General features: G+C 39.3%; 1 protein-coding gene across 2 annotated transcripts in view; it reads left to right on the top strand.

Moving 5' to 3' along the window:
- Positions 1-401: 401 nt before the first annotated feature.
- Positions 402-18,118, top strand: part of LOC146364623 (acid-sensing ion channel 1-like) — a 62,245-nt gene continuing 44,528 nt past the window's right edge. Inside the window, exons 1-2 of one of the 2 annotated variants that reach the window (XM_084918399.1) lie at positions 402-1,550; positions 7,349-7,544. In XM_084918399.1, coding sequence (XP_084774525.1) covers positions 1,189-1,550; positions 7,349-7,544 — 558 coding nt within the window. In that variant the 5' untranslated portion in view covers positions 402-1,188. The remainder of the gene's footprint in view (positions 1,551-7,348; positions 7,545-18,118) is intronic. The other variant, XM_084918400.1, reaches the window with a different exon arrangement.

Raw genomic sequence — 18,118 nt, 5'->3', positions numbered from 1 at the left:
TACTTTGTTTGTCTAAGAGCCAGGACAAAATAAAAATGAAAACGCACAGTTCTTTTTGGTGACACAGTCACTGACTTAAATATATGCCAAGTAGCTGTTCTTATAAGCCCAGTGAATCACCAAAGCCTCATTTAAGCCCCGAGGCAAGTTTGAAAATGTCCGGGGTTGTATATTTTAAGGATGGTGATATCCTTTGATCATTTTAGACCAAAGTTAACAATCTGTATAGATGACTTGCTCAATATTCTATTGAACCCCTGAAATATCGATAGGGTGTAAATCACTGATTAAATTATATTTTTAAATAAATATATCCCAAGATAACAAATCCACTTTAATCTGCACAGTCTCTGAAATCCCACCTCTCGCTCTTCCTCCCTTTTTTTTTTTTCATCCTCCCGGCTGCCAGCTTGTGTAGTGCTGATATGTAAAAAACAACTGGAGTAACTAACTCGCAGGTGAACAGCAGAGCTTCAGTCCACTGCTGCTTGCAGACAGACATAAACGAGCGCGCGGGGGGAGGAAACCTCACGACTCACCACAACAACCAACCGTCTGACTCCTAAACAGGTTTTCAGATTCCTGAGTAGAGGGGAAAAAATCTCCGGGTCTGACCTGAAAATCTGCGGACTGACTGTAAGGGGCATGCGTGCAGCGCAGCTACAGAGGAACTCTTTATGAACGGGCTGAAGTGCCAAGAAGGATTTCCATTTCTCCCACAGCTCCGGCTTTCTTCTCGCTGTCTCGCAGGAACGACGCGTGCTTCACTGGACTTATAATCGACCAGCGAATTTCCAGGCTGATGAAGCACTTTGTCAGCCCTTATATTGTTCTTTGCTTTTCTGCAGCCCAGCGAGAAACCTGCAAAACATCATTGTAGCGCAGCGGTGATGGACATTCGCTTTGGCATCTCGGTTATGCACGCATTGGAGTCATTGTGCTTTTTTTCAAAGGCGCTACTTCTGCACACATCTCTCGCTCGCCTGACTTTCTTTAAAGCTTAAAATGTTTTGTCGGTGTGTATGAGCGATGGCGTCCGAACCGCCCCAGGTGACGGAGAGGTTATCTGCACGTTTGGACCTGTTCGCGTGGATAATGAGAATTTATGCCACAGGTGAATGAATATTTTCTGTTTTGAAGCCGCTTTCTGACTCTGGCATACAACTCGAGAGGGTTGCACGGTGAACAATGGATCTCAAAGTGGAAACCGAAGAAATGGAGTCAAATCAACCTCCACCCATAGAAGTTTTTGCGCACAGCTCGACCCTGCACGGAATCTCTCACATCTTCACGTACGAGCGGTTCTGCGTCAAACGCTGCCTGTGGCTCGTGTTTTTCTTGGGCTCTCTGACCTTCTTGCTGTACGTGTGCGTGGACCGGATCCACTTCTACCTCGAGTACCCTCACGTCACCAAACTGGATGAGGTCACGACCCCGATCATGACGTTCCCCGCCGTCACTTTCTGCAACCTGAACGCTTTCCGCTTCAGCCGCGTGACGCGCAACGACCTGTACCACGCAGGGGAGCTGCTGGCCCTTCTCAACCAAAGGTAGCTGTTAAAGAAAAGTTAATAGAGAGCGCTCCGAATTTAATTTCCAACTCTGCCTCCGCTACAGGAGAATTACTGCATTTAATATTGCCCTTTTAGCTGGGCATTTAAAACGCCCCATATTTTTTACACAGGTACAGTGGTTAGCACTGATGCCTCATAAAAAGAAATTCCTGGGTTCGAACTCCGGAAGGGTGGAGTTTGGGTACTTTGACTTCCTCCCACACAAACGGGTACAAATGTGCAAAAACATGCACGCTAGGTTAATTGTGTGAATATGAGCTGTGCTACCTAGTGGCCTGTCCAGGGTGTATGACACTATGCCCTATGACAGCTGGGATAGGCACCAACCACCCACCAGGCGTACCTGCTTTTCACCCTATGATAGTTAGTAAAGTAATTCACACTTTCAAAGTTTAGATAAAACATTTAATGTTTTCATCAAACGTTGTTCCAGACTAATTAGCAAATTGTCTTTCAATATTCTGTTTTTTGTCCATTTAGACATATTTTTAGAATAAATCATACATACTTCTAGGTGATATTTTCAATACAGGAATGTAATAGAGTGGTTGTATTTTGCAGCATCGTTACTGAAAGCTGGCAGAAGTCTAAGAAAGAAGAAAAATAAATTCCCTCCCACCTGATGAGCATGGCATATGCACTAAAATAGGTTTATACTGACTTTTGGCTTCACTTGGGATTCCAAACCTGCTTTCCTGTGGAAAGAACTCTACCTAACCCACTATCCCACTATGTCTTACCACTTTCTACTACTCTATGACGTCTGTGGCCAAATTCTTGCATTACAGGCTAGAGAAGGTGCAGTAGTCTAGTTACTTCTTAGATCACTTAAACTACAATGTGCTGAAAGGTTAATCTGGATTTTCTTTTAAAGTCCAGTTGCCCCACCTTCAAAGCATACCCCAGTTTTAAGCATAGGATTGAGTTCTTCATCCCCCACTGGTAGTTTGCACTCCTTTATCCAGCAAGCTCTAATAGTTCATACCTTGTTGAGTGATTCAGGGCTTGGAGAGAGCATGCTTGGCAGGCTTGAATTAACTAAGGTGTACTAATCAGAAAACTCCAGCCGCCTTGTTGGTGCAGCTGAAGGCTCTGGGTAATGGAGCTGGAAGCAGTGTCGTACTGTACAGCATGCACAGGAGGAAAAGATGTGGAAAGTCTGCTTCCTTTGATTGCAAGTGAAATGGCAGACGCTGTGGGTATTTTATTTTTTTTTGTCGTTCACATACTCACATCCTTCATGTCAGTGAAACCTCACCAAAAATTCTCCTCCTGCACATTAAATCTACTCAGTAGATTTTAATGTTATATTACGTGGAGGTGTTCAGAATGAATGCTGATTATGATCACGCACAGGGCTGTTGAAGAGGCAGGGAAGAACAAGAGGCTGCGTTAATCCTTGCTTAAGACGCTGTTTGATTGCTTTCCCTGTGGTGTTGTAATTTTTTTTTTCTTCCAAATGTCAACAGAGGTAGCAATAATGCAACAATTAGCAAGATTTTGACATTCACTACAATCAGGGCTCGAGAGCATTTCAGGAGAGTTTGGACCATTGTTTTACCCGAGTCATCAAAAACACGAAAGTGTCCTCCGATTATGTCAGGCTTGACAATGTTGTCTGTTAAAGAGATCAAGGAGAAGACTCAGCATCTGGTGGATTTACTTTAACATGGAGATGAAGACAGTTTCTATTCTAAATCTTTAACAGAAATCCCAGATTGAAGACTAAAATTAGCTTTGTTTTCCTGTGAGGCTGGTGTGGCTGATAATCAACACTTGCCATCTGGATTTTTCTACATCAATTCATCTTCTAATCCCTTTGAATTTTTTGTCAAAGTTGGCCACCAAATCAGAAAGGGGTTGAATTTCCTTCTAAGTTTCTTTCCTTGTGTACTTATCTCAACTCTTACACTCTGAAGTAGGTTTAGTGCTCATTATCCTGCCTCCCTTGGCAAGGTAGAGAGGCGATGCAACAGCACACTTAGCTGTTATACCCCAGCCAGAAATGAAAGTGCTCGTGGCATGAAATCCATTTAAGATTGTTCTCCACCTACTTCCCATGTTTGGAGTCACTGGTCTGGGAAATGTCTTGTGGCATGATATTTAAGCTGTGCACATACTGAAGTGTCAGTCTCTGCTGATCCTGTCGGCTTGTACTTTTGGGATTTTATCTCATAAGTGCCTTCTTGGCAGGTCTGTCCACAATACAAACAGCAGGGAGTCAATGCCTCTCCTCAATTAAGTTCACTTTCAATCAAACAAAAGCGCTCCCTGCCCCATCTTAATAAGGTTAGGCTCTTCTTAATGTCTAAAATCTATGAACTGATTTTTAAACCAGAATGAGGCTAGTTGTTATTGATCTGTGACTTTGATGATTTCACTTGGTTGGATGCCCTTTTGCCTTCCGCAAAATAAAAAAACAAAAAAAAAGCATTTACTGCACCCTATGTTTTTATAAGAAATTTTAATAGCTTGGCATAATTGCACATTACCGACTCCATTCTTAAAGTAAGCAGCCACTGGATCTCATTCTTATTCATGTTGCACATAAAACACATGGTGTGTATTAATTGTATTTGCCACAATAAAAGACCATATTCGCAGTACATTCATATGAGAAATTTCTAAAAAATCCTTTCATTTGAAGCAGCGTTTGAGGTGGGGTGAGATGGGGGGCTGGAGTAGTCTGCTCTTTGGTGAGTCCATTAAAATGGTGACATTTTTAATAATAGCTCAGTGGGAGATCACAGCAAGGCTGGAGAGCGGCTGCATTTACAGCTATTCTGCTCACTTTTAATACAAGGCAGCGTGGTCAGATTTTTGTGAGCTCCATTAAATGAAAGTAAATTTCCCAGTGCTACCGATAATACTGCGTATGATGTGGGTTGTCTGGCTCCCCACTACGTTACACATAGGCCTTTATAGTTAAGAGTCTGTCAGGAGAAACAGACGAAACCAACAGAAATGTAACTAAATGCCAAGCTATCAGTGAGGCAGAGCTATGTTAAACATCATACATGATATTACAGCTGAGAAACTCTCATTAATATCGATATTAAATGCTAAAACACAGACATAATTAAGCTTTTTGATTTTTTTTCTGTTTAATATACTATCTTCTGCTTTTAATGTTCCCAGTGTCTCCTGTTTCCCTGTCTTTGCCTCTCTCTTTCTTGTTTCTATGCTCGTACCTTAGTTTAACATTTATCATTTATTTATTTATCACTTCCTTGCCTGCATCTTCGCTTTCTGCCTCCTCACTGATTCCCTGATTGTTTCAGCCTGTGTCTTGTCTTCTGCTGTCTGATTTCCTTCCCCTGTGACTGTCTGTCCTGCTTTGATTGTTTCGTCATGAGCGTACTTGGTTAAGCAGCTTTTTGTCCATATGTAGTCTTATCTTTACCTTTGTTCATTGTCAGATTGTTTGCTCCCTGAACCTGTTTTTATGGGAAAAGAGTTAGCTTTTTATTATTTACTGTACTTTTCCTTAGCATCCTGTGAAGTCCCCACCATTAGCAACTATACAGATATCAATTGTGGCCACTCTAGGGTCGGTTAGTGGATGCTACTTTATTAATATTCCAAGATGGCTACAATAACTATGCAAACTTTTTGATGTTAAGCTTGTTAGCTAGCTGACATTTGCTAACTTAACTAAAATGCGTATTTGATAATTGAACGAAGCGCACAGACAAAGATTCAGAAGGTAAACGGACAATCTGATAAAAGGACAAAACTATGCACTCACTGGCTAAGTACTTGCTAAAACGAGCAAGAAAAGTGAGTTAAAAGTTCAAAAGTGGCGTTGTTGGTGGTGCCACACAAGCTAGTCTGGGTTTTTGAGAAGCTGTTGATCTGCTGGGGGGTTTTTTTCCAACAGAAGCATCTTCAGGTTTTACAGAGAATGGTCCCCTCCCAAAAAAGTATAAAATATCCATTGAATGGGAGTGCTTTGGGAGAAAATGAATTCCTAATGCCAGAGATTAGTGGAGACTAGTCAAAATGTTTCCAGCTGTTAGGAAGGCAACAGTAACTCAAATAACCACTATTCAGAAGAGTATCTCTGCGAGTACATTAAGTCAAACCTTGAAAGATATGGGCTACAGTAGCAGCAGATTACACTGGGTGTTACTAATGTCAGATAGAAACAGGAAATGGAGGCGACAGTTCACCTGTGCTCTGTTGTGGTCTGATGAGTCTCGAGTTCTGCTGGAACATTCAGGTGGTAGAGTCAGCATGAAAGCATGGATCCATCCTGCCTTGTACCAGTGGTTCTTGGTGGTGTGCCCCTTAGTGGCAGTTGATCATTGTTCAAATGCTTCAGCCTACAGCCACGGTTGCTGCTGACCATGTCCGTTCCACTACGACCACAGTGTACACATCTTCTTGATGGCTGCTTCCAACAGGATAACGCACCAGAACTCAGATCACATCAAATGTTGTCCACAGCCACCAAAATCAAAAAGAGTGTCTTTGGGATGTGGTAGAACGGGTGATTTGCATCATGAATGTGCAGCCAGCAAATCTGCAGCAACTGTGTGATGCCATCTTGTCAACATGGATCAAAATCTCAGAATTTTTCCTGCACCTTGCTGAATCTGTGCCATGATAATTTAAGGCACTTTTTAAGACAAGAAAGAGTGCACCCTGGTACCAGCAAGGTGTAGCTAATGAATTGTCTGGTGTGTATGTGTGTATGCACACTTAGAGGGCTGAGTTCAGAAAGAGACACAATTAAGGTGGGCCAGAGGGCTCAGGAGCAAGAGCATGGAGATACACAGAACGAGACTTCAAAGTAAAACCGGAAATAACAAATAACTTACACTGATGGGGAAGCACAGAAGGAAGGAGAAAATTCAGAAAAAGGGCTGGAAACCAGCACATATAACAGGGACCATGACTGTATTTGAGTATGTTCATGAACTGCTAGCTGGAGAATGCTCTCTGGGATGTGGGTGCACATGTTTCTTTGCTAATGTCCATAATCTAAGTAACAAAACTAAGTTTTGTTGATTGATGAAACAAAAATGAGCTTCTGTCAAAATGATAGAAAGAGCACCATGTGAAGCAAAAAGCCATCACGTCTCCCACCATAATGTCTCATCTTTCAAACACGGTGGTAATTCTGTTATGGCTTCCTCTACCAGCTGAACTGTGACCCAGAAATATATTAATGATTCCATTGTTCTGAAAAATTCCCTTTTTTCACCATACCTCTGCCATGGATTTAAAAGATGTAGTTACTCTTACTTCTGAAGGAGACAGTCAGCTTAAAAATTCACATGAAAGTTTAACCAAATGTTCTGACAGGCAAAATAATCCAGTCAACATAAGGTTGGTTCAAATTGAAATACCATGCAGCCTGGAACTGTTGCAGTGAAGGGACTACTGGGTTAATGGCCTTGTACAGCTCCTGTCTCAACTTTATATAAAATAAAGCTTTACACTTTGGTAGTCCTTGTCATCTGAGAGGTGGAAAATGCCACAGAAAAACCATCTTGTACATTTTTATCGTCTGGTTTCCGCACCTTATGATTCATTGTGCAGTATTATTTTTAGGTTGAGGAGAGTAAAGGTTCACTGGTATAGACGCTCATAAATTTTCTTGGAAGTGTACAAAAAAACCCTACAAAAGTCTATGATAAGGGAGCGATTGTTAACTGCTGGGATGTGCTGCTCAAGCAAGCGCCTGAGTCCATACCAAACTACAAGACATGAAATTTGCAATTGCTGAAACATTTCTATGAACTCTCCTTCTCTATCTGATTTCAAAGGTATGAGATCAGAGACATGCACCTGGTGGAGGAGAGCGTTCTGGAGAGTCTCAAGGTCAAAGCCGACTTCCACAACTTTAAACCGCGACCCTTCAACATGCGGGAATTCTACGACCGCACCGGCCACGATATCAGTGACATGCTGCTCTCCTGCCACTTCCACGGCACCGAGTGCAGAGCAGAGGACTTCAAAGTGGTAAGTCATTGCTCCAGAAGATTTGATCAGAAGATTATTAAAGGATTACGCTCAAGTCACATTGTTTCTATAATTGCTAGTTTGCAACAACTGAGCTGTAATTATAGCTGGGAATTTTTCTGAAACCTCTCATATATCTGACAGAATAACTGTCTGCAGAGCCGTGAACAAACATTGATGTTTCATGTCAGTCCAGGCTTTTTCGAAGCTGAAATTTAATTGATAGAGTGCTTTATTAAACAGGCTGTGACAAAACAGAGATAAAAATTACTGTGTTAAACTTTAAAAAAAAAATTTCCTCAGTACATTTTGATGGGCATGCCTGCTGACCCAAGTGGTTCCCATACTGAGTCATCAGCAGTTCTGCACACTCATCCATACATGCATATTACAGTATGCAGTGCACTACACTCAGTGTCAACAAATTTCACAACTTTTAATGGTAACTGTGCATGGGATGATCACTCACTTTTGCACTTCTTTATATTTTGTCAGGAAAATGTGAAATGAAACATGTGCAAGCATGCAAAGAGTTTGTACAATTCTAACAAGCTTAGAAGGCTTTCGTTGGTATGAACACCTTTACTTTTCAACACAGCCTGAAGTCTCTTAGGCAAGCTTTCATGTAATTTCTTTAAGTAGTCTTCAGGAATATTCTCTAGGCTTCTTGAAGGACATTTAAAGCCTTTCTTTGGATGTTGGCTGCCTTTTGTTTTGTTTTCTGTCAAGATGATAATGCTGAGGTCTGAGCTCTGAAGAGGCCAGTCCATGACTGATGGTGTGTGTGTGTGTGTGTGTGTGTGTGTGTGTGTGTGTGTGTGTGTGTGTTTGTGCTTTATTTCTATCCAGGTATGCCTTTACTGCATTGGTAGTGTGTTTGGTATTAAAGCTGTAAGTGTTACCTGAAGTGCTGGTATAGCTCAGCAGGGGTCCAGATGTGATTTCACCCTGGGCTGTTTCCTCTCTGTTGTTTCCCACACTCTCTTCCTCCTTTCCTGTCTACTCTACTCTGCTACTGAAAAATAATAAAGGGAAAAAAACACTTAAAATTGGTTGATACATTAAAAAAGAAGAAGGAGAAGCTGTTGCCAATCAGATGTTTTCCAGATTGTATTGCATGGTGGATCAAAATTGGCTGGTACTTTCTTCTGTTCCCAATTCCATCAATTTTGAAAAAAATCCCCAACACTCCTTGCTGAAATGCAACGGCAAACCATAACCGAGCTTCCACCGTGTTTTACAGATGGCTGCAGACACTCACTGTTGTACCTCCCTCCTGAACAACTACTCCTCCTCTTTGGTATCTTTGGCTTTTTTTTGGACAGTCAACTAAACAAATGGGAACAAATTGTGTTTTCTGCAACAGGCTGCAACACTGGCTCATCCCTTGAGTTATGTGCTTTTTTGGGATTTAATGATTTATACTGTTTTGACAGAGCCCCTATTTTGTTTCTCCTATATTAAAGTACAGAGGATGCGGTGTCAAGCATTAGCTGTCTTTCTTTTATGGCTCCAGTTGTTATGTTGGCAAATGACCAGACTGATAAAAGTCACCAACCAGGGACTGAGATCATGACGCGGAGTTGTGTTGGCTGCCCTCGAATCCCAGATGGGAACGAGCAACAGCTGAAGTCAGCACCTCGGATAGTTAATTGCTGTGTAGCCAATGAAACTAAAATGAAATTGCAAACCATTAATCATATCTGCACACACAGATACTGAACCAATCAAATGCAACACTGACAGTCAGAACAAACACCTTGTGGTAAATCCAGTGTAAAGCCATCATTACAGAGATCAATATGAAAATAAAGCTTTTGATAAAATAACCAGCTTTATACTGTAAGATTTAGATCAATTCTAAAATATATATATTTTAAAGTATATATGTGGCGAAAATTTGCCACAGTACGTGTTGTTGTATGGGCATGTACGCCATTTCTTTTAATCCCAAGTGCACGCAGATGTTTAAAACCCCATTTTCACTTCTGTGAGTCTTCCGTGTCTTCTAACAAGTTCTTGTTAAAGTAAATGATCAAACATTATTTTGAGCTTTTTAGTTATTTCGCTTGAATCCCTTCAGCTTTTTAAAAAAAAATGTTCGCGTCTACCTTTTTAAAATAAAAAAATAGTTTTTAGTGTTTTTAATTTTATCCTTTAAACAATGAAAGGGAGGCATTGTTTGGAAATGTGTTGTATATTTTTACCCCAGGAAGACTAGATGTGCTTTGTGTTTATAGCTAAAGGGGATCCTAATAAATAAAACAAACCAGTAAACAATGTGCACAGATGTCCTTGTGGAGAATGGATGTGAAATAATGCACTGGAGCTGGCAAAATTTGTTTAAGCAGTCCACTGACATTATATATGTCTGCCTGACTGACTGGAAAAGTAAGTTTCCCCTGCAGCACAGGAGCAGAGCTGCCCGACTGTAATGTCTCTGCTATAAAACCTTCTGCTGAGGCCGGCCCACCCAAACGCTGTAGCCAGAAGTCACTGACAGCAGACATGGTTTTTAATTTGGAGCTGAACATTGATCATTCGAAACGGCAAGCTCGCTGAGTAGATTGGATTAAGTTCAGTTGTAGTTGTTTTCCTAACAAGATTTACGTTTACTTTCTGTGAGCATCTCTGTTACTATCTGGCAGATATTATTCACGGGAGCACGAGTCGTCAAAGAGTTTTTACCTCGATCTACCCAGCAGATTTGAGGAAGAACAAGCGTGCATGTGCAGTCCGAAGAGATTAAAGGAGGAATATAATGACATGCATTCATCCACAATGACACCAGAGAGGAGCTCTTAAAGCTGCCGCTTAGTGTAGCAGCTGCACTGGAGTAGCTTTGAAGTGATATTTCTGCTTATGGGCAATTTTGCCATTTTTCCTGCTAAACCAATAAAAGCAAAGCAACTGGGTGCCTTTTTTTGAGTCTCCACATGTAGTTGGAAGCAGCACTACTAGAGTGTCTTTTTTAAAAAACAGACATGCCTGGTAGCAAGTCGCAGCAGCTCTGATCTATTTTCATCTCCCCTCTTTTCTTTCAACCATCTTCAAATTTAAAAAAACAAAACCTCTTAGATCTCTGCATGGTCAGAGCAGTCACAGCTCTCCTTGCTTGCATTAGAGTAGTTAGTAGATCTTCTAAAGCAAGCTTCTGGGTTGTTTCTCACTCCAGACTTAAAACAAAAAGAGCCTGTACCTTTAAGATTGTGGCTGCTAAACCTCTGATTTCATATTTCATTTTCCACACCCATACTATTTGTATTGTGCATCAAGTCGAGTTTATTGATATAGCCCAAATGACAAATTGCCTTAATTAAAGGACTTTACATGCAGCATATGACAACCGATATTTTAGCCCCTCACTTTGGTGTCTGTTTCTTTTTTATTGAGACACTTTGAGTAGTGTCCTTCCTATTTCAATAAATTTTATTGCTTTGGGGTTTGTTTGTTTTTTGTTTGGTTGTTGTTGTTTTTTTACCTTTTTATAGTGGTGAGATTTAAAGGGACAGGTGTGTCAAGGAAATAAGAAGTCTCTTTGTCATGCTGTGCAATCAAGCTTGGAATTAAATGTGGCTTAATTATACTGGTATTATAAATAGTTGTTCAAAGAGGTCACACTTAAAGGCACACTCACAATAGTCCTTTCACACTTTTCTACAGTAGGGGTCAAATAAATGACTTTATGAATATGTATTGGTTTGTGGTGCAGTGGTGAGTGCTCCCCACTCATAGGTGAGAGGTTCTGGATTTAGATCTGAGGTGTGTGGAGTGTGTGTTATTCTCCCTACACATGTGTGGGCCTGCTCCAGTTTACAGTCCAAAGACCTGTCTGTTAGGTCAACTAGTGACTGTCAATGGGCCGTGGGCGTGCAGGATTGTCTCTCTGCGTTAGCTTGCTGATGGTCTGGTGACCTGACCAGTGTGTAGACCAACTCTTGCTCAAAACAGCCTTTTGCAGCCCTTTGCAAGCCTAGCTTGATAAGCAACAAATGGAAAATGGATGTTTAATACTGTCAAAGAAGCTTGCAAAGAAAAGCGTCTGGACTTCTTTAAGTTGCTTGAAGACGTTTCACCTCTCATCCAAGAAGCTTCTTCAGTTCTAAGGTCAAATGGTGGGGAGTCCCAGATTTAAACCTAGTGGGAGTATCCCCCCAAAGAGGGACAAAGGGACCCCCTGATGATCCTCTAATTGCCTGAGCCAAGGTGTGAAAATGGGTGTGGGTCCCAATCAGCCAGGGTTTCGGGTGAGCTCATTGTGAAACCTGGCCCCACCAGGTGGGGACTCCCCACCATTTGACCTTAGAACTGAAGAAGCTTCTCGGATGAGAGGTGAAACGTCTTCAAGCAACTTAAAGAAGTCCAGACGCTTTTCTTTGCAAGCTCCTTTGACTACGATGACCTGGATGACTGAGAACCTTCACAGACGATGTTTAATACTCTTGTAATGAGGAGTCGCATATTTGTAGCTTAATCGCTGCTACTTGTGCAATTCACTTGTATTTTTATTTTTATTCCTATTTATTCTATTTATCCCCTTCGTATATTTTATTTATATATGTCTCTGTATTTATATATGTGTGTGTGTGTGTGTGTATATGTATATATGTGTGTGTGTGTGTGTGTGTGTGTGTGTGTGTGTGTGTGTGTGTGTGTGTATGTATGTATGTATGTATGTATGTATGTATGTATGTATGTATGTATGTATGTATGTATATATATATATATATATATATATATATATATATATATATATATATTCTGTAACTGTAACTTCTGTCGGTGCTGTGCTTTTGGAAACAGAATTTCCCAGAGGAACCCACCCGAGGGATTAATAAAGTTTTATCTTATCTTATCTTATCTTACTTATGCTAAGACACACAGTTGTATGCTAGATGACGAAAATGTGATTAATGAGGAACTTCAGTGAACATCATTAAATTGTAGAGCTGAGTTGTTAGTGGGAAATGTTTCTCCTCAATCCAACACAGTAAATTGTGTGAAGAGAGAGAAATTATCTTTGAATACCTAAAGAGATGAGCTATTTGACCTTACAGGTACAGCCTTAAGTTAACTTGCATGAAAAAACTCTAAACTATAATATATATATGTGTTCCTAGGGCATTCAAATCAGGACTATGAAATAACAGCTGAGGGGCAGCACACTAATGCAGACAGAGTTTAAAAAAAACATTAAGAGGGTGAAATTACTTAGTTTATTATTTTATTATAATGCCCATTTCCTCTGTATTAGGTCCATCAGTTCAACAACAGTTACATTCTCCACACTGCTGCTGTTCTCCATTTAACATAAATTATATTTTCATATTCTTAGTCCCCTGATTTAAAGCTTCTATTGTTTTTTCACATTAAAAGGAAGCCTGCAAGACTGTTAATGTGAAACTTTCCTTGATGGAAACTGGCATTATACCGAATTTAATGAGACAACAATGACTTTATATTAACTGGAGAACTGAAAAAATGAAGACTTAAGGTCTTTTTCTCTTTCAAATGAAAACCTGACTTCTACCTCATTATTACTGCAGAGCACTAATTATTTCTGCACATATGCAGAATATTTAAATAGCAATTTACATGCTACACAAATTGTATTAGTATTTTGATGTGCTATATCCTTTCTAAAGCCAGTGCTTCATTTCCTTAATCTTTTATCTCTGTTGTATTCTGTTATTTTAACTAATTCTTTATCTGTTTCCTGGACTCTTTAGACTGTTTCTTTTGCTCTGCATGACAGTAATTTCCTCTCTAAACAGTGATTTCTCTCTCCTTTAAAAATGCTTTGAGGGGGATGTCATTTTGGGCTCTGTATTTTTATTCTTGAGCCCTGACAGAGAAGCTTTGCATGGTTCTCAGTTCAAAATGATCTTTAATGTCAGATCTTGTTCATGGGCATAAGTTTGTGCTGAACATTGGGGTTGTCAAAATCTCTGTCTAAATAAATAAATGAATAAATCTGGGTAAATTCCCAGATGATTAAACATGCAACTATTTTGCTGGTAATAACTGAAATGAGTAAAGAAAATCAACAGCCTGTCTATGCAAGATAATTTATAATTTTATTGGGGGGTTATATTGGCTAGGTCTGATTATTGGGGGGGGGGGCATAACCTCCCTAACCCCCCTGTAAATTACGCCCCTGATCTTTGTACATACCCTCAGTTCATACTCTTTTCTGGCTCCCTTTCCCCTTTTTAAGCAGATGAATGTAACTTTCGTGGTCACAGCAAGATTCAGAGATGATTTTATTAGCTATATTCCCTCCATATGACATCATACAGAGTGACCAATGGGGGGGAACAGTTCATACAGTAGTCTGTAACCTGACGTCATTGATGATAAGGTTTATTTGCTTGCATTATTATGTCAGACTTTGGCAGTATTTAATCTGAACATCTACTGTTGTAATATTGTGTGCAAAGTGCTTATATTAACTAAATATATATATATATATATATATATATATATATATATATAACTATTATCTAAAATATTTGCTGTCTTGTTTTTATGGCATCTGTCAAAAACTTGTTTCTGTATGCACATTTTTAGACTTCTACTATATTTTTATAATTTGAGCCGGCACACAGGACTTCACTGAGAAATCAAAAGTTAATCAAGCACAACATTCAACCACTAAAACATTTTTTTTTTTTGCTTTTCAATAATGCAAGTAAATAACTAATTTGGCATTTTAATTAAAAATACTAATGTTACTAATGTGCTGAATTATGAATGATTTTGGTAATTACCAGTACTGTTAGGGCATCTATGGCATAAACATTACATTGGGTGCTGGTCTAATAATGTATGAATGGCAAAAAACAAACAAAAACAAGACAAGAATAAGAAGTTCCCTTTGGCATTAATGTACATATGTGTGTGAAACCTGTTGACTTTTTATAGGTTTAGGTTGAGGCCACCTGGAAACAAATCTTCATATATAGTTGAAAAAAATGTTCAAAATTATTGAAAAAATAAACTTATTTGAATTCTGAGGGGTTTTTTTTATTTATTTTTTATTATCAGGTCATTATTAAAAAGTCATTTGATCCTTGCCATGTTTTTAACTTAGGTAAATACAGTCTTAAATGTCGTATGTCATATCATTAATTGTTTAAGAAAAAAATAATGCAAAATCCTGTGAAAAACTTAAGAATAACCTCACTGCTTCCATAGGAATTAAGGGGGTAAGTAACGCCTAAGTGCTGCTAATCAAATGCATTGGATTAATCGATCACCTCTATAAATGAAGATGTTTTGATGGTCTGGCACATTCAGCTGTATGTTAACATGATGCCAAGGTGGAAGGACATCAGCAGTGCAATTCTGGCTGCCCACTGATCTGGGAAGGATTACGAGGTCATTTCCAAACAATTTGAAGTCCATCACTTTTGGGTGATTTTTTTTTAACAAATGGAAAACATTCAGTCTTCCTGGGAGTGGCTGTCCCGCAAATTCAACTCAAGGCCAGATCAGGTAATGCTTAGGAAAACTGCAAAAAAAAAAAACCCTGCAAAACAAAACAAAAATAAACAGCTACTTCTCAGACATTACAGGCCTCAGTTAGCATTTAAAATTTTAAAGTTCATGTCATTATAATTGGAACAGTTTTGGTTTGTTTGGAGGGTTTGCCAAGTGAAAGCTTTTTCGTGGATGGCCACAAAGGACATTCTTTACAAAAAAAAAAATCTGTAATTAACTTCAGAACAAGGGTTAAACCTCCTAAAGAGAAAAATGAGCAGATTTTTTTAAATTTAAATATTCTGCTGTAAGACAAGTTTCCCCACTTTTTCCCCCATTTGATCAAAAAGCAAACAAAGCATATCAGCACATAACATCTGTTCATATAACTGCTGAGCACGATGAGCACGAGGGGTGATGATTTACCTGAACACACTGCAGTCACTGAGTCAATCCAGAGTTAAAAGTGGGGCCATCTGACCAACAAGTAAAGTTTGGTTAAAATTAGGTCATGCGGCAGGATAACGATCCAAAGCACAGCAGCAAATCTACAAAAGAATGGCTGAAAAAGAAAAGAATCAAGGTGCTACAATGACCCAGTCAAAGTCCAGACTTCAACCTGACTGAGCTGCTGTGGCGGGACATTAACAGAGCTGTGTATAGATGAAAGCTTGCAAACTTCAATGAACTAAAACAACATTGTAAAGAGCGGGCCAAACCTCCACAACAGTGATGTGCAAGATTGATAACGTCATACAAAAAACAATTATTGTAAGTTATTGCTGCTAAAGGTCCTGAATCATGACATTTACTTCTGTATTCTGGCAGCATTTATCTACAGTAGTCTTCAAAAGTCTTGAGCTTCCCCTCATTTCTTTATCTTTTGCAAGAAAATGGCAAATGGTTTGAACACTCTTAAAATATGTAACCATACCAGGAAATGCTGCATAATAGGCAACAACATAAACACAGCACAGTATATGTCATGTATTGTTGTTGTTCTCAGGTCAAATTTAAATAATTTTAGACTCTGCTAAGGACCAGATGATTTTTTTATATGATGTCCTGTTAAGTAATAATCTTTACCCCTTGAAAGCCTGCTAGGAGTAACCCTTGAAGCTCTTTTCTGAACTGAGCGATTTCTGTCATATTTCAGACCTGCTTATAGAGCAAAATGACTGGGTGTGCATCAGGAGTTTGTGAGGGTGGTCTCTGTCTATGCAGCTATCCTTGGAAAAACTCTGAAACTATTCTGATGGTCATCAAACGACATCTTCGTTGATATTTACCGAGGTGTCAAAACTCGCCGTTAAAGATACACGGGAGGTTGTCAAACATTGACTTTATGGGGAAAGAGTGTGTGCTTCCTGAGCTTTTTCTACCATATATGGTGGCTAAAGAAGTTTCTTCACACTGTAATTTCAAAGTGTATTCTGGCTGTTTCAAGGTAGTAATTGTCACACATTACAGGAGGAAAGAAAGAGCTGTAAATAATCATTTTTATGGCTCAGTTCTATCTAGGTGTGTCATTTTCAGGGTCTAGCTGATTTACTGGACACTTGAAAAGAAACGAGTCACACTTCTTGTTAGTAGAACCTACGCTTGATTTTTTTTTTTTTTTTCACAAGTAGAAATACTCATTAAAGACGACATTCTGTTAAGATTACATGGTCTGAGATCACCTTTCAACCTACCTTCAAGTTGCACACAGAAACATAACAAGGTTGGTAATGAGTTTTTTCTCTCCACAATAGGACATATTTATTCCACCCAACCAAACAGCCCCTTGAACTGAAAGGTGAAGATTGCAGTTGTGTTGTGGTGCTTTAATGACACAGCTGATGTTGGCCGAGCTGCTTGCCCTTCTCTTTAACCCAGACATTGAATTGAATCATGATTTTCTTTTTCTTTTTTTTGCCTTCGTAGAATTCAAAACTGCCTTCTGGTTGCGAGCACATGCTCCCAAACATTTGATTAGTTCTGCCTCAACAATTCATTTCAGCACTGGAATATGAAATGTGCGCACATGAATCATGTAAATAGTTGTTTCGTGTCACCCCGTTCCTGGCTCTGTAGTTCTGAGTCTAATACACGTTCAGACATCTTATTGACCTTTATGTGTTTTTCTTCTAATTTGTGGGGGGTGGATAATTTATGTAGTAGTTAATATCTGCTGCACATGTGCCTAAGACTGTTACTCAGACAGCCCCCACATCCTCTCTACTGTGTCTACTGTGATAGGGCAATTTCTCCTCTCTTTGAAGAGCAGAACGCTGCTCAGGAAATTACATCTGGCCAGAACATAGTGGCAGCAGAGAGGTGTTTCCCCTGGAGAGGTTTAAGGCCTTTATTTCTCTCCTCTCCACTTCCTTTTGTTATCTACATCACCGCGTAGCTCCAGAAAACTGGAAAATACACTTCCTTTGAAGACTGTCTTTGATGCATTGCGTTGTTAATCTTTTCATTGTTTCATTGCAACATACTTGATGAATAAGGAAAGAGATATATCCCAACAGACTGTTCTTTGTAAAAAGATCAAACACAGAAAAGAAGCTGATAAACTATTCCAAGCTGTTTGTGACACGAATACAGACTGAAAACTCGACTGAACTGATAGGATCACTTCTCTCTTTTTTTTTAAAGAAATATTTTTATTCCATATAATGTGGAAAACAAAAGAACTATTCTGCACTTGTAAGATACCTCAAGGGTAGATTTTTCCAAATGATGGTGCATGCGGAGAGCTGACAATACGTTATCGTCTTCTGTTAAGTCGTGCCAGCTTATTTCTCCATATTTTTGCAGGAGATATTTCCTCTGCTGTTGAGATTCAGTGTATTAAAGAGAAGCTCCCAAAAGAGAATTATATGTTTGAAATGTTCTCATAAAAAATCGTAAACGTGTTTGTATTGGCTTGAAAATAAGACTCAGTTTGACAGAAGACTTTTGAGTTTAATTAAAAGTTGATGTCTGAGTCTTTATTTTACCTATCAAAGTGTCAAAGAAAAAGCAAATGCACTTATTTGTTGTTTTGTAAACATTTGCATGAGAAGCTGATGTGTCTTAGCACTACTGCTTACTGTCCTTAGATG

The sequence above is a fragment of the Perissodus microlepis genome, chromosome 20 (assembly GCF_051167445.1).
Source record: "Perissodus microlepis isolate ML-2025 ecotype Zambia chromosome 20, ASM5116744v1, whole genome shotgun sequence".
Lineage (NCBI taxonomy): Eukaryota > Metazoa > Chordata > Actinopteri > Cichliformes > Cichlidae > Perissodus > Perissodus microlepis.
Note: the sequence above shows the minus strand (reverse complement) of the source record. Positions and strands in the feature narration are given on the sequence as shown.